At 34.8% G+C, this 17,648-nt stretch overlaps 2 protein-coding genes and 1 non-coding gene across 3 annotated transcripts; 2 read left to right on the forward strand and 1 right to left on the reverse strand.

Annotated features, from left to right (window-relative positions):
- The first annotated feature begins 1,239 nt into the window (after positions 1-1,239).
- Positions 1,240-1,346, forward strand: LOC141722240 (small nucleolar RNA R71). The gene has a single exon (XR_012575260.1). It is a non-coding gene; the product is annotated as a small nucleolar RNA R71 (small nucleolar RNA).
- A 4,866-nt stretch (positions 1,347-6,212) lies between these two features.
- LOC141717826 (uncharacterized) lies at positions 6,213-9,269 on the forward strand. Its single transcript, XM_074520032.1, has 9 exons — positions 6,213-6,370; positions 6,489-6,560; positions 6,664-6,738; positions 6,874-6,966; positions 7,932-8,001; positions 8,073-8,164; positions 8,284-8,325; positions 8,407-8,487; positions 8,902-9,269. The coding sequence occupies exons 1-9, from the start codon at positions 6,344-6,346 to the stop codon at positions 8,971-8,973; spliced, it is 624 nt and encodes a 207-aa protein (XP_074376133.1). The 5' UTR covers positions 6,213-6,343; the 3' UTR covers positions 8,974-9,269.
- A 148-nt stretch (positions 9,270-9,417) lies between these two features.
- Positions 9,418-11,399, reverse strand: LOC141717825 (uncharacterized). The gene is made up of 6 exons (XM_074520031.1): positions 11,365-11,399; positions 11,095-11,169; positions 10,820-10,996; positions 10,505-10,603; positions 10,183-10,428; positions 9,418-9,868 (listed from the first exon to the last, which is right to left on the reverse strand). Exons 2-6 carry the CDS (start codon positions 11,155-11,157, stop codon positions 9,569-9,571), a joined length of 885 nt encoding a protein of 294 aa, XP_074376132.1. The 5' UTR covers positions 11,158-11,169; positions 11,365-11,399; the 3' UTR covers positions 9,418-9,568.
- Between the last annotated feature and the right edge of the window lie 6,249 nt (positions 11,400-17,648).

A 17,648-nucleotide genomic window follows, 5' to 3' on the forward strand; every position in this document is an offset into this window, starting at 1 on the left:
CAGATTGATGCTAGCTCCCAAGTCACATAAGCATTTTTCAAATGACACTTTTACAATGGTACAAGGAATAGTGAAGCTTCCATGATCTTTAAGCTTAGGAGGCAACTTCTACAACACAGCACTGCATTCCTCCGTGAGAGCAAATGTCTCTAAGTCATCAAGCTTCACTTTCTGAGAGAGAATACATTTCATAAACTTCACATAACTGGGTATCTGCTCAAGAGCTTCAGCGAAAAGTATATTGATATGAAGTTTCTTGAACACCTCCAGAAACTTCTCAAACTGCTTATCCATCTTTTTCTTCCGCAGCCTCTTAGAAAAAGGAGGTGGATGATAGATATGTTTCTCCCCTGTATTACCCTCAGGAGGAGTGTGTTCCACACTAGTATTCCTTGGTTCCACTTCTGCTTCCTTCTGCACTTCTGCCTCAGTCACAACTTCATCTCTCGAAACTTGAGATTTTTCGGGATTTGTAACCTTCCCAGACCTCAATGTATTTGCCTTAACCTGCTCCTTAGCTTACTTCTTACCCGGAACTTTAGTGTCATTAGGGAGTGTACCAGGTTGACGATTTAGCAAAGCATTGGTAATTTTCCCAATTTTATTCTTCAAGGTCTTGATAGACACCGCTTGGCTCTTGTACATGAGCCTCAACTACTCCAATTCGGATTTTTCATTAGATTGTTACAGCTGGAGTTGTTGTCTTGGTGCATATTGCGGTTGCTGAAAACCAGGAGGGTTGTATTGCTTTGCTGCATACTGCTGATAAGGCTGCTGAACCATTTCTGAATATTGTTCCAGCTGAAGTTAGGATGATTGCGGTTGTTGGGAAGATAGGTGGTTGGAACAGGCTGCTGTGACCTCTGAAAGTTGCTCACAAACTGAGCTGATTTACTAGAAATAGCACACTACTATGTCTCATGGGCACCAGCACAAAGCTCACAGACACTAGTGATATGATTAACTCCATAAGTAGCCAAAGAATCCACCTTCATCGTCAAAGCCTTAAGCTGAGCAGCTATAGCAGTAGCTGCATATACCTCCAGAATTCCTGCTACCTTGCCTTGAGGTAGTCTCTGAGTTGGGTTCTGGTATTCATTGGCAGCCATCAACTCAATCAATTCATAAGCTTCATCATAGCTTTTAGCCAATAAGGCTCCTCCTGATGCTGCATCAAGCATGGGTCTAGAAGTAGCACCCACTCCATTACCAAAGCAGTTAATGATCATCCAGTCAGGCATCCCATGGTGAGGACACTTTCTAAGCATCTTTTTGTAGCGATCCTAAGCCTCACATAAAGATTCTCCAGATTGTTGAGCAAATTGAGTAAGTGTGTTTCTGATTGCAGCAGTCTTCGCCATGGGAAAGAATTTAGTTAGGAACTTTTGAGCAAGATCCTCCCATTTGGTGATAGACCCTGGTGGTAGAGAATGTAATAAGCACTTAGCTTTATCCTGCAGAGAGAATGGGAAAAGCCTCAACTGAATAGCATCTTCTGAAACTCCATTGAACTTGAAAGTGTCGCAGATCTCGATGAAATCTCTGATGTGCATGTTGGGGTCTTCTTTCGGAGAACCCCCAAACTGAACTGAGTTCTGTATCATGTGGATCGTGCTGGACTTCATCTCAAATGTGTTAGCCGTGATTCCTGGTCGGACAATGCTAGACTGAATATCATTAATCTTCGGTTGAGAGTAATCCATCAAAGCCTTCGTATTCGCTTCTGGTTCTCCCATTGCAATAAGAGCTTCTTCTCCCACTTTCTCCTCAACAAGAACTTCTTCAAAAACTTCCTTAGCTACAACTTCTTCCTCAGCTTGATCCAGTATTCTCTTACGAGACCGAGAACGTGTGTGCGTACACGCTTGCTAGAGTACCTGAAACATGACAAGGAAACAAGTAAGCAACAATGTCCGAGTCAATGAACTTTAGCGACCACTGATGACAACCACATAAACTAAAAATTAACACCGAGACCCCGGCAGCGGCGCCAAAAACTTGTTAAGACGAAAACACGCGCTAATATTCACGTAAGTATACGCGATCGCAAGTAACATAGAATTATTTCTAGTTCAGTCCCACGAAGACTGGTTTAGGTTAATTTCAATCAATGCACTTATGCAACAATGGTATGATTATTATTCAGTGCTAAGATGATTAACAAATTGAGATTGTTTATAACTAAGATTATTAACTAACATGCAATTAACTACGAGAATTAAAAGGTTGATTTACTTATATAACACAAACATGGTACTCTAACTTCATTACTACTTCATTCAATAGCCTTTTTGTTCTCAACCTTAGCATGCAATGGTGATGATATTCTGATAACACGAAACTAGTAAACGCCAACTTTCGTTGTACAAATACCCTACTACCAGACATCCACAAAAGAGATAGAAGCTGAATAGACGCCAATTATATTGAGACCCTATATGTCTATAGAATTTGATAACATAACAGTTTAATGCGCAAGTTATCTATCCTGATTACATAGGGTAAGTAAGATGGTTAAAATTATCTACGAATCATGCATAACAAATACATGAACCTATGCTAGCATGGCAAGTTCTAAACCCCTATATTTACTTTTGCTTAAATAGAGATTAACACGCTATCTTATAAGTTTGTGACGCTCATAAAATGAATAAGCACAACCAATACTAGGTTATCATACAATCACCACACACTAATATATCGAAACAATTAACTAATAAAAAATCCATAAGTAAATCCGCTTAGACCCCACGATAACGATTAGCCCATAATCGGACTCATCATCAATGTGGGTTCCGATGAAAGCATGGTATAATAAACGTAGTCTTTATACTGAATAAATAATTAACCAAGTACGTAACAAGAGTATAGGTTCAACAACAAGAAATGAGCATCCAAGATTCCAACTTAGAACAAAGAATCACAAGAATAAACTAGGTCTTCTTCTCCTTCGTTGAATTGTGCTATAGGTCTTCTCGTCGATCTCTCCTTAAGCTCTGTTATGTCTCATCTCTTAAAAAATGATCCTAAGTTATCATTATATAGCAGCCCATGCAGATTAGAAGCCCAAAAATCATAATTGTAAGAGAATCATGATTCTTTCATCCCGACTTGGTGCGGCCGCGCGCTTCACCGGCGCGGGCGCGCTGACCTTATGTACTTCTGGCACGGACGCGCGCTAGCCCAGCGCGGGCGCGCCGTTCTTCTGGAAAACTTCTGGTTTTGCTTCTCCTTAATTGCTGGCTCTTAACGGTCTTTGCACAAGCGGTCTTCATGACACCTTCCAAACACCATTTTAGCATCAAAGCGATGCTAATCACCTGGATTCCTGATATATGCCTGAAATGCAAAATACTACAAAAACACATTAAAAACACAAATAACTTGAGTATAAAATATCAATTCAAAGCTTTACGAAGCGCTATAAGTGGATATAAATGCCACTTAACAGACACTAATCACATCATCTTTTAACTATTGAAATTCTAATTTTCGAAGATCTTTCTGATTCGGTAAATTGGCGATTTTGGAAGATTGCACTTCCAAATGCATAGAGAAGGCCCTATGGGGAAAAGCTAACATCTGTATAAGCAATGTAAATTATGCCACGACGTAAATTTGATGTCACAATGTAACATCGAATCAAAATTTGACTATTTCTCACAAACTTTCTTCGCCAGGGATTCATCCTGCACAGAGTAATTTATATCCTCCCTATACATTAAACTATAATTTAGCTGATAAGCTCTTCTTTCCACCTTATCTTCCGAATCAAAATGGCACTCTAGATAGCCAACAATCTGTTTCTGAAATTCTATCTCAACAATTTTTTCACAACCCACAACCCATATCCACTCGTACAATGATATCAAATTTATTCCTCTCTTTAGCTTTCTTCCGAATTTGTTGCATCATTTGAGTTTCCCAGCTCCTGGCATTTCACAGATACCACGTAATCAAAGGCTTTAAAAGGATCCAAACAAAGTTGTTATTAATTTACAAGTGTTTCCCAGAACTTCTCACAATCATCTTTTCTGGATTAAAATTTCAAAAATTCTCTATCAGTTCTCCAAATATTTTCTAATACTTGTATTGTATGGCAAATAGTAAAGCCGAAAATATTGTATGTCATATATTCTTTTGTGGAGAAAATTGACAAGCAGATGTCGCTTCACCGGAAAGCCTTTGTCAAATCAGTCGTATCACAATAAGATAGAACTTTATCCTGTGCCCAACATTTCAATCAGTCTGAGTTATTTGTTTGTCTCTTATAGCAAATCTCGGGGTAATTTGTTTATCTTTTTACTTGGATTAAATTAATTTAATACCTTCCTTTAATTTTACAAAAAATTCTTCCGTCGTTGAAGGACAAGTGGAATTTTTTTTAAGGAATCTCTATTACTTGCATTGACGCCAAGAGAAATACGTTATGGAATGGAATTTTAGCGAAAATATGTTGTAATCATAACTGCAGAATACATATTGATATGAGTCATACATAAACAAAGAGAATAATACATTCACATGTTGATGTTAAAATGTGTGGTCTTGTGTGCACAATAAACGGAGGTTCAAATTTGTTATAAAAGTATGTATCTGTCACTAGTAGAAAGTTAGAGAAATGTAAACCTCTAGTCCATCACGATTTACGGGTAATTAAGCTTTCAGAAGTTACCTTTCAGTATTTAAAAAATTAAAGTTGAACAAAACCTTTCTTCGTCATATGAAACTTTTTCTAATAAGATATGAATGCATACTTCAACTGAATACAACTGTTGACACTGGGAGTTCTGAATTCTATACCAAAATATTCTAAAAAGTTATGGCAGGAATGATTATTTTATTTTAGCTTTATGTTTTTATAATATTTTATGATCTCCGTTACTAGTATTATTTGGCCTTGGAAGGTGGTTGCAATGTGATTTTAAGAAAAATTACTCTAGCTCATGCTTAAGCCTCTAAGTAATGCTTAAAATCTGAAATTTGACGCGAAAATTAACCTTCATTATTGACGATCAAAGTGTTCAACATGATTTAGCATGATTTAAATAGTGCCCTTACATCCGATAACATTTGATGAATTAACGGGACATGTTGTTAATCCCATCCTTCGATTCATAGCAGATGATGTTAAACATTACTTAACCAAAACTTATCGCAATGCTGGTGTACTTAATTCCATTTCTATGTTAGGATATGGAGTGGCCGACAAAATAAAATAGAAATATATGATCATCTAACATAAATCTAACATAACATGATTTAACCTAGGAGCCTTATAAGAGGAAGTAAAATTATAATCCATTACATCCTTAACATTACGAAATATTATTTGAAAATGGCTCATATTCCACATAAATTATTATGCTAGTATATTAATTAATGTCCAAACGACACTTATAAAAGAGTAGACTTCGTAATCCTGCACCACTGGGTGATAGAAAGATACATACGACTAAGCTCAGCTATTTTTGTTATTGTACTACTTGCCAAGGGTTTGTTGCTTTGGTTTAGTTTATTAATAAAAAATTTAATTATAAGAAAAATATTATATTTGACGAGAAAAAATATGAGCAATAATAAAATGAAAAATAAAAAGTATACATATGAACGGATTGAAGTTCCGATAAATCCGTGATTCGACCAATCCGAATATGAATCGGGCCATAAAAAATTTATTTGAAATTCGATCAGAATTTGAATACGATAATTTAGACGAATGAGAATCCAATGGCAGCCCTCCCTGAATTCACAATACTCATGTGCTACAATTATTTTCATTTAACCTCGATAAATCAAATACGTTGACGGTGTCCTCCAACAATCCATGACTATCAAACATGGAGGATTAAAAGTTATTCTCGAATTTAATTCAAAAATTAATCGATGAGAGCAAAAAGAATAAAATTATTATTATTTAGTACTCATTATGTTTTATTTTAAAATTTTTCTTTGATTTTTTTTCACACATCTCAAAATATATTAACCACATAGTTAAAATTATTATTTTTACTTTTTTTATATAAATAAAAGTTTAAGTTATATATTTTTATTTAAAAAAGATAATTTTAAAAATTAATATTTTAATTATAAGGTCAAAACACTTGACAACGAGCGCAGAATAGTTAAGCGAAAAAGACAGAAAAGGAAGCATATTTTAATTCTTAAGATTCTCTGAGAACGTATTAAAAAAGAATTTCCAATTCCCACATTTGGGTTTGTGGTTGTGCGGGTAGGACTACAAATTAGTAGTTGTAGCGTCTTATTGCAGCTTCTCGCTTTTTATCTCCCTTTCACTTTGCTTCTCTTCTGTCATTACTTGTTATTATTACACACAGAAGATATGTCTGCCCAGACCTCCCCATTTAAGGTTTGTATTCTCGTTTTAATACTTTATTGTAATTGTCTACAACTAAATTTTCATTTCCCATAATTATCTTCATTTGTAACATGTATGTATACACTGTTTGCATGTTTCATATGAAAAGATTATCTTGGGCTCTTCCTCAATGGCTAGAAGAAAGATTCTTGGAGACATGGGTTATGAATTCACCATCATGGTATGTTCTTTTTTGTTTGGTAAAAATTTGGTTTTATTTCTCAGCATTTAAAAGTGACATTGGCCTTTTAAAAGATTAATTGAAGCATTAATTTGCTGATTAGAGTGCAGATATAGATGAGAAAGCCATTAGGATGGAAAAGCCTGAGGATTTGGTTGTGGCTTTAGCCGAGGCCAAGGTACGGAGATTTTCGCAAAATATCAAATTATTTTGCGAAAAATGTCTTATTAGTACGGAGATTTTTAATGAACTCCTTAAGCTGAAAGGATGGTAATTGTTACCTTCTGAATTTGATTATGTGTTTTAACTTTAGGCAGATGCTATCATATCGAGATTAAAGACTATGGATGAATACGATGAGGATGCTAGCTCCAAAGAGCCCACATTGTTGATCACTGCAGACACAGTATGCTATTACTATATATTGTTTTATATATTTTTTTCATATTCTTTGGCACATAACTTTGGTTGCCCGTATACAATGGCCGATAACATTGTTACTAAATCAGAAACAATTTGCATTTGTTGCTAATTAAGAGAAAGAAGCAATACTATTTATCTGTTGTTTGTCACAAACAAAATGAATTTAAATTGAGATATAAGGAGTACCCATGTGGTGGCAAAGGTGCTCTTATTGCTTAGATACTAGATAGGTCTAGATTTTAATTCTCATCCCACCCTCCCCTACGCATAAAAATGTCAAAAAAAACACATATTATTCTAAAAAGAAATAGAAGGATACAGAGGGGTACTGTTTAACTGATGATCAAACATTAGACAAGGAATTGTAGATGACTAATACCTCGTTAGGTAGACATTACAAGTTTTAATCAAGGGAAAAGTCTATCAGTATCACTTAACTGCTCTGTCATTATCTGTGCTACAGAAATCTATATCTAGACTGTATTTACTATTTAGGTTTCCACTTTCCAGCCAGAATTTAATCATGCTTTTGACAGTAATGAGGCTATACATGAGCTCTGTAATTCATATTGCATAAAATGTAATCATCCATGTAATTCTAGCCAATCAATGCTCATTGTGTCAATGCCCATGGCTCTTCTTCAAGTCGTGCTGGTTGAACTGCTTAAGGTTTAAAGTGGTATTGTAAAGTGATGTTAGTAGAGAGCATGAACCAGACATTTAGTGTTTATTTTTAGGATGCCTACACTTAATGATGTTTTCTTAATAATAATAATAGTATTAATAATAATAATAAAATAATATTAATTAGAAATGTAGCAGAAAGGCGTAAATGAGTGTTCCTTCTGTTCTTTGCCTTTATTTGGGTGCATAACCCTTGGTAAATTTCTCCTCCGCCCAAGATAGAATATTATGTTAAGTCTTACCTGACAACTGATTGATATTGAGGTGGTGGTGTATGAAGGGACAGTCAGAGAAAAACCATCAGACAAGAAAGAAGCTCGCCAATTTATCAAAGGTAAGCTACATTGACTTCTTTAGTTCTATATATTACATAGTTTAAAACTTGTGGTGGAACTTGTTTTACAGGATATTCTGGTGGTCAGGCCTCAGTAGTCGGATCTGTTGTAGTGAGCAACCTTACTACTGGGAAAAGAACGAGAGGATGGGATAGGTGCGAGGTAAGTATATATGTAACTTGTATGGTGTATTCTTCAAAGTATCTCTGTTGAATATTAAGGTAATTTTTAAGCTCTGATAATTTTAATTTGAGGTTCTCTAACTAGCTACCATGTTGCAGGTTTATTTTCATGAAATACCCGATGAAGTTATCGATAGCCTGGTAAATACCAAAAAGTTGTGACACTTACATATTCAGATTATTTTCATATTGGCATCAATATTTTGTAATATCCTATGCTAGGTCGAGGAGGAAATTATGCTTAAGGTTGCTGGTGGTTTGACAATTGAACATCCATTGACACTACCCCTTATTGACACAGTGGTTAGCTCTTCTCCCTTTCTGATATTTGTAGGACAGTATGAGAATGTAGGTGTCAACGTGCTAATTTGCTTGGACAGATTTACTGTCCTATATATGATTGGGCTGTTACATGCTCACTATTTTGCATTGGCAATTATTCATTATTTCTAGTGACATATTTCCTTTTAAATAAAAATAGTATATGAAACTTGTATTTGCATCACTCCAACAGAAATTGCGTATTATGACATTTTTAAAGAAGGTTTCGTTTTCTCCCCTTTTTAATCCTAATATCTTACTTTTAATTTTTTGTTCTGCTTGTCAATGCTGGCCACAGATTTTAAATTTTTACAAGATATACCACCTAAAATGTGCCGCATACAGGTTACCAGTTAAAACTAACAAAAGCATCTGATATGTGTCATGGTTTTGCAGGTAGGTTCCTTTGACAGCGTTATGGGACTCTCAAAATCTCTCGCAGAAAAACTCATTCAAGAAGCCCTTTAGCGTAACTTGCCTATTTTAGGTTCACATGCCATGTAAACTGTAACTTTGTAGGCTCGAACCAGAATTTTAGCAAGCTCTCGAGTCTTCGTGTTTATGGTTTGCAGTTTCACATTGACTGCTAAGTTAAATTGTTTTTTTTTTCATTTTCAGAAGTGATTGACAAACTCCTAATTATTTTTGTGCGGATTTGCACATGGTCGATCATGTTTACTTCTTTTTAGCAGTTCTGTCACTTGAGTATATCTTTTGGTCATGTAATGCTTATTATGAAGCTGCAGAGAAATAGTATTTAGTTCTGACAGTGTGATCAACTTTTATCAATTCTACAGATTCTCTGCTCACTCGATAAAGAAATATTCCTTAGTGAGTGGATATCATACTCTATTTTGATTGCTTTTATTCAACAGATAATGAAATGAGACCAGTTTCCAGACTAGAAGATAGTTTGCATAGGTAACACCAGTTGTGTGTTTTTCATATAAGTGCAGTGTAAGATCCCATTAGAATTTTGATGCTTTTAGCAATCAGTCATCATAATTTTACAGGATACATTCTCAAGTTTGGAATACAATAAAGTAGCTTACCCTGTACTAATTCAGCTTGCAGGGGTCGCAAGTGTGACAGACACAGGAGTCAGCGCAGGGCCTGATTTTTCATTCATATCATGGTAGAGCATGTCATCAGATCCCCAGTATTTAGCAGTTTTAACATCTTCCTCAGCCATCAGTCTTGAAAACTCTTCATGGTCATATTTCAAGGATGCTTTCCCCCCAAACTCACTTGGTAGGTTTTCGGCATCAAAAAATGATTTCATTACCTCTGCACTCTGCTTGTTGTTAGGGTAAACGAATTTAATCTTCTCAAATGTTTTCGGGTCTACAAAAAACTTCACAACCTGCAAATGCAAATAATTGTCTATTAATACAACACAATGAATTGCAGTTAACATATTTCTACATCTGATCAAACAAAGTTATAGTGCAACTTATAGGGATCTTGTCAAAAAAAAATTAAAAAAAAAAACAAACAAGCCATGTTGCTTTTACCATCAATCTAGTACTTGAAAGGTTGAAGCAAACACACAGAGAGAATTGGTAAAATTTGTGTGACCACAGTTCAGAAGAATTCGGTAGCAGGTTAGCATGTTTTGTAACAAAATCAGAATGGTGGCGCAATGGAAATGCACATAATCAAGATATAAAGCTTAACCTTCCAAAATGCCTCGAAAAACTTTGGTGGATTATAGATGACTATTATAGCAAGTCTCTCCGGGTAGTGATTCTGTAACACATAAATGATGTCTCGGGTAGTTTTTATGGAAATGTTAGTGTTGAGGGACCATCCATTGAAGTCTATCAACCAAGACATTTGTCCTTGGCCCTCAGGTAGATTGAGGATGGCATTCTCGAGTAGATATACCAGATGACGAATATTACCATCTGCTGATGTTGTATTCTGCAATCAACAAACATAAACAACAGTGTTTATTGAAAGTTACAAGTATACACAGATCCAGTATTCAAGGACCAACCTGCATCCCGGGCCTCATTATAAGTACACTTCTCCCTGATCTATCACGAAAATCTGCCCTGGAGACTTTACCAGTCTCGCCTTCATGTGCTACTTCATGCTGTTACACAAAGTACTCGGTCAAAACTCAGAACAGCTTCAGATTTCAATCATATATAACTGGGTCAGAGATCGGTGACCAATAACAAGAAAGTTACATACTGAGAGGAGATCTAGCACATTAATAATAAAAGAAAAATCCTCACAGATGAGATTCGAGATAGGTAGAAATTTGATCCATGTTTTTTTCATAGATCATCGAATAATATGGACTTACCCAACGAATTTGTTCAGGTTTATAAGTAGACCTCCACTTGAGTGTCTCCTCCAACATTTTTCTCGCCCTGTCAACATTCCAGTTTCTAGCTTCCAAGTACCTCCTTAAACAGGCATCAGAGCAAAATTTAAGATCACGCCCCGATAACTGTCCGAGTGCAGTCCTTAGTGCCTTGACCTGTAACAACATACATAGCAGGATCTTGAATTTTAAGTGTGCACATCTAAAAGTGCAATATATTTTGATCTCATGATTCTTGATCATAAACTTTGTACCTTATCAGGCTGTTCAACAGGTTCAACCTGAGGAAGATTTGGACTGCGCCACCTCCGTAACATAACTATATGAAGCTGCAGGAGTATAAACAGGGTACAGGTTATAAAAGAGAAAATGCTGATCAGCGGTGAGTTAATTTGTGTGTCTAAATGCAGTAGTAGTATGTTTACTAGTAATGGATATAGTGATAGAGAAGTGGAGTTAAACAGAAAACAGATGCGTTGCGTAGGTGAATAAATGATTCAGTTTTTAGTTTTGCACCTACCTACCAGCCAACCAATGGCATTTACTTTGGTTCTTCTGTTTATCGTGATCCAACGGGTTAAGTGGAGCGTCATCCCCGTAGGGAGTATGGACTACTATTTAAGTATACTAACACACGCATAATACTAGGCTCGGTAGTCTAGTCCTATCAGTTTACGTGGACTTAATTTAAAGGGCTTGTATAGTGAGTGCCAATGCACCCATTAAGCACTAAATTGTATGAATTTGAAGTGTTTTTATTGGTGGAATTGATCTAAATGAAGGGGATCCATCAACATTTATGATTGAAAAACTAATCCAATTTTGACACATATTTTCTTATTGTGTGCCCACAGAAAATTCGAATTTAAAAGCCTGAGACACAAGTATATTACTTATGATCAAAATACTATAAAATAAAGGTTTATCTAATTTTTAAAAATATGAACGCTACAAGAAAATGTACAGAAAAGCGTACCCTTGACAGTCGGTCAAATGCCGAGTTTTTTTCCGAATATTAGATCAAATCTCAATTTCGAGTCTATATTAGTCGAAATTTACTGTGTCGAGTGCAACCTATTTGAGTAAACGACGACTCTCAAAAAATCAAGATTTGTTACTGTACATAATAACAATAATTTACTTTATAAACTAAACAAAAGTCCTAGATCTTCACGATGTAAAACTGGGGTGTTCCAAACTCCCCCACTTAAACTCCTGGTGTCTTCGCCAGGCCAGAACAGACAGCCCATAGGTCCGGATTGCTCATCTATAGTCATTCTGGGATAATATCGGCGGGCTTCGTGTCACCACCTCCGAACCTCTTGCCATTAGGAGATAATACAACCAGCCTCCGTGTCCCCACCTAAGCAACTTGACGCATCAACTTTCGAGAGTCGGCTCTGATACCATATGTGATAGCCTGGGTCAAATCCTGAGTTTTTTCGAAAATCGGGTCAAGTCTCGATTTCGAGTCTAAAATAAGCCGAAATGTACTGTCCCGAGTACAACCAACTTTGATAAACAACAAACTCACAACATGTCCAGAAAATCATAATTCATTGGTGCGATTTATTGGTGTATTAGGAGTACTTTCTAGGGTCGTAAACAAATCGAGCTGAGCTTTATCCTTAACGAGCCAAGCTTAACTTTTATTCTTAACACCGAGTCGAGCTTTTTTAAAGAAAAAAAATGTGTTCGAGTTCGAGTTTGTTAACGAACCGAGCCGAACTCGAACTTCTATCGAACAAAACGAACCGGGCCAAACTCGAGCCATTAACAAAGGGCTTGTGAACTGTAACATTTAATTTTAAAAAAATATTGAAGCCCACTTCGACCAACTTATTATCAGTTATTGTTGGACAAACTTAGTATTTTAGACTAAATTATGAATCATTTTGAGACTCTGTATGAGTGAGACACATTATGTGTTAGTGATGTGTATTTATTGGAATGTATTCTCCTCTTTGAGGGGATTCCAATGCATATTTACACGGTCAAAATGAGTAAAAGGTGAATGAGAATTGATATTCCAAAGTGTGACTTTTTAATGTGAAAAGTGGGTTTTGTACCACATCTAGAGTAGCACAAAATTATTCCTTGGTTTTTCTTATAAATACCATGTACCTCATCGAATTGGAAAAAATAAATCCTTTCAAAACTGTCTTTATATATAGAGTCTTAGGGCACCAGTTTTATCAAGTCGAGAAAATGAGAGTCATCTCTTTAATTCTCAGTCTCTTCAGTCTTAATTTTTCCCAATATTCCGGTGATAGTTCTCGGGCTCAGGTCAAGTTCGCTGAGAGTATCTTCGATTTATCGATTATACTAATATCTCATTTTATCCTGGGAAGCAGGTCGCTAAACACGGATGGTGCGGGGCGAAACTGCTTTAAAGAGACAATTTTCTGGACTCGAGATTAAATTCAATCTCTGTTTGTATTCTCAAACCATTCTCCTAATTTAATTGTTGATTCTTATATGCTTATGTAATTTAAGAATTAGCAGTGTTCCTGTGAATTAGTTATATATTTAATATATATATATATATATATATATATAATGTCTATATCGTACAAGATTGCTAACAATCTTAAAGCAGTTTTCTTCAATTTTCATACTTTCTTGTGAGTAGACGCAAAATTCTATTTGATTATTTAAATTGAATTTATTTATGGGTATATGAGTGGCCATTATTTGCCTTATTAATTAAATTAAATTTAGTGCGTTAATTTCTTTGATCACTTGTTGCATGTGCTTGAAATTAATATAAATTTTATTTTAAGTGGTGCTTTGTTTAAGCATAACATGTACGAAGCAAAAGTAACCACAAAGTTACTGGATAATTGGTTTTCTTATAAGCCTATTGATGCTTTACTGGTTATTGATTTATGATCAACTTATACTAAAGTGGACATATTTGGTGATTTCTGTTTCTTGTGTTAATCATTATAAATTGGTACATTAAACCAAAATTTATAATTTGTCCATGTTTTCGCTATTAATGGATAGCTTATTATGTTTTGTTTAATTAGCACGGTGATTGATAATATATATGAGCTAGAGTTTCTTTATTTTGAATTAATTTTGAAATTATTAGTATACTGATACAAGAATCGTATATGATATAGTTTCCATGCGTGTTTGCTAGTTCATAACATGCTATTTCTATGTAATTAAATGATATGGCTACATACATGTGACCCTTCATGATGAAACTTGATTATTTGGTGATTCCTTTTTAATCATTGTTGAGTGATGACAACGCATCAATTATTATTTTTTAATCTTTAATAATGGAGTTATATCACAAACTTGTAATACTGGATAAATAGAGGCCTTACCGCATATCTATTTAATTGGAGAAAATAGATTACAAGCATAGGTTTGTGACAATAAACGTGATGCAAATTATGTAGTTCTATACATCTTATTTTAATAGATTTATTTGTTAACAAAATATTTTTAGTCTATATGGAGACTTTGAAAAACTATTAAAGAACACATAAATTGTTTTATTATGTAAACAATAGTTTGACTGGAAAAAATTTGTTCTAGTATTCTCACTTGTGTTGCACTGGATATTATAAAGTAATATGTTTATTGTTAAACAATGAGACGAGTTGTGCAGCTGAAGTGAACCAGATTTACAATTGCTCAGAACTCCCCACATTAAAAATCTTAATGGGCCTGGAGTACAGGTTATGGGTCAGCACATAAATTTTATTTTTCTGGTTGGATTTTTCCTCCAGATAAATAGTAATTTCACGTGTTGGTGTCGGTCTGTTGCGGCAGTGACACACGAGCCTATTATAGTGATCCATGTGATACTTAATACTGCGAATATTGATATCAGCTATTTATGCTGAACTTCGGAGAGAATCCGGAAAGTTGTTTACCCTAACGCATCAGTTGATCAAGGATCACTGAATGTGGGTTTATATTGAAAATTTATATTCTTTCTTGGGCCTTTTCTGGTTGTACCAGTAGGTGAGCCAGAAATGTAGGTTCGTGTGAACCATGTAAATATTTTAGAGAAATTCGGTAATTGAATTTCTAATGATAAGAACTACGAGAAGTTCTTAAAATATGATACTAAAATCTTATAGATTTTAATGATTGACGTAAAACCTGCTCAGATGAGAGGTAGTGACACGATATGTGTTTGCTTTTTGGTTTGATAGTAAAACATTTGTCACCCGTACTCATAATCGAGTCAATATTGAAGCGAAATAGAGAGATGTATGCTCTATAAGCTCAAGGGTAAAACCAACTTAATACAGATAATTAAGATGACAGTGAATAAATTTAATGATGAATAATCACCGGACGAATTCTGTTTGCAACGTGAATATTCTTGAGGTCGTTGCACCTTACTCGCATTAAATAAATGGAGTAGATGCAGGCTTGAGTTGCGCTCTGAGGGAGATGCAAAACGATTGTGATCAGCTCAGACTATCATTGAATTTGAGGATAATAGTTACAAAGGGCTAATTGTTTCTTAATCATGATACCACAAAAGGAAATAATTAAATTCACTATTAGTTTTGGAATGTTTTCAGACATTCTGTGAAATATTAATATTGTGGGGGTATCTAGAATAAAAAATTATTAAATTTTCTATGAATAGTGGAATGTAATGAAACATTCTTGAAAATAATTGAAATGTGGGGTATCTCGAAACTTGATACTAATACCTCTGTTGGTAGCATGAGATCCAAAATCAATTGAGATATTTTGGATGGATACATAGACAATGGTTGAGTCTAATAATATCCGATATATGAATCTAATTTTTGAGATTCGTAAGAATACTATTACAGAGTTTAGGAATGCTTATGCGATAAGCTTGTAGTTCCTAGTAAATTTGTAATTAAAAGTCATCTAAATGAACTTACGAGTTATTGGATGAATGTGACGATGAACCTATAGAGAGCAAATATTTTGGGAAATTGTTAGTCCCGAATGTCTTGATAATTTGCTTGAAGGTAAACCTGTAAATTTAATAGAAGCAATGCGCTTCTCGTATAATTCCTTGATAAGTGAATATATCAAGAGAAAAATTGACTACTATTGAGAAGTCAATAAATCAAGATTTTCTAGCACGTATACTAGAAAATGGATTGTGTATGTTCTCTCTATGTCCTTTGTGGGGGGAAGGATGTTAGAAAATAGAGAGAGTGGTTCTGTTTGACAGAATCTTGTTTAAAAAATATATGTGGGTCGAAAGGAAGTAAAAGGTCAGATTGATAATAAATTATTATAGTCAAAAGTGATGACCTTATATACTTTATGAAATATTCTCGAGTTTGAGAATAAGGTTCATTAAGATGATACTAAAATTATCGTATTGTAAAATTTAAAAGTGCATCTATGAACATTGAGACAGTCTTTCTAAATAGATATTTGGAGTAATATCTATTTACGTGAACTTGAGGGTTGCTCTAGATAAAGAAAAAGTAGAAAATCTGTATTTTCGGTGATCTTGTTGAGTGAAACAACATAGACACGAAATAATGGCATATTAAATTTGATATTGCTATGATAAGCAATGGATTCAAAATAAACGGTATGGTTGCCATTTTGAGGATGCTCAAAATTGGTAACTAGATGAATGAGGATTGCCGATTTAAGGACGCTTAAACTCGGTAATGATGTAAATTTAAATTGCTGATTTTTGGGACGCTAAAAACTGGTAATATCAATAACAAGTGGAAGCCTTGAGTAATAACTAGTAAAGTTATTTCATAAATGTGAAATATGTTAATATGAGATGTCAAACTGATTCAAAATCAGAGAATTGACAAGTGTGCATGTGTTATTTACACATGATATACAAGTCATAATTGATTGCATGTGAGTGATCTGATCATTACGAGAAGTAATGACAAACGAATCATCTCTGAAAATCTTGATGAGATTGAAAAGTTTTGATTTGAAGATTACAATCTTCATGACTTTAAAAGTCTTAGATACTACACATCACATGTTGGTGTTGTGAAAATTTGAAGAGATCAACGAAGCTAAAGTTGTCATAGCTAGAATGGATTTATATTTATCCTAGCATAGATGAACAATGATCTCTCAAGAAGGATTGCAAGTCTGTTGTACTTTTTAAAATTGTACAAAATCAGATATAGGCTAAACAGTTGATAAACTGGGTAAATGCACGTGTACAATGAAAATTGGTCATTTGAAAGTGATTGCAATGAGATTTAAGGTGTATAATATGTGCTCGTGAGCTTGGAATGCAATACGGAAGATATCTAATTGTACTATGTGAATATAGTATGTAAATTAGATATTTGACTTTAAGAACTTAAAAGTCATTCGAGAATACATTTCACACTTAGCAGTCGTGTCATGAAAATCCTAAACTTAGCTCGATTCATGATGGAATACGAGTCTGGTGCATAAAATAAATTGAGTTAAAAGGCTGAATAGCCACTTTGGAAGGATATTCCTAAATGACAAGGAAAACGTGTCTTCAATATGCATATATTGTGTAATCAATCTGCAAATTGGGGAATCACGTTGTTATGTATGCTATAGTATGTCTCACATCTATGATGAGGACATAATACCATTAAACAACTATTCTCAACGAGAATTATCAGAATTGACTATGTAAAGTCAAACGATAATGTATGGATCCACTAACCAGATGGTTAAACTGAGCGAATCTGTTTAAGCCAAGGGAATCTAGTTAGACCGAGAGATAATTGTAAAATCATCGAGAGGAATGGGTCTTGCCTATTGCTTAACGGCGTCATGATGGATACCCAACCTTGTTGACTGGAGATCCCAAGAA

Source organism: Apium graveolens, chromosome 4, assembly GCF_009905375.1.
Source record: "Apium graveolens cultivar Ventura chromosome 4, ASM990537v1, whole genome shotgun sequence".
Taxonomy (NCBI): Eukaryota; Viridiplantae; Streptophyta; class Magnoliopsida; order Apiales; family Apiaceae; genus Apium; species Apium graveolens.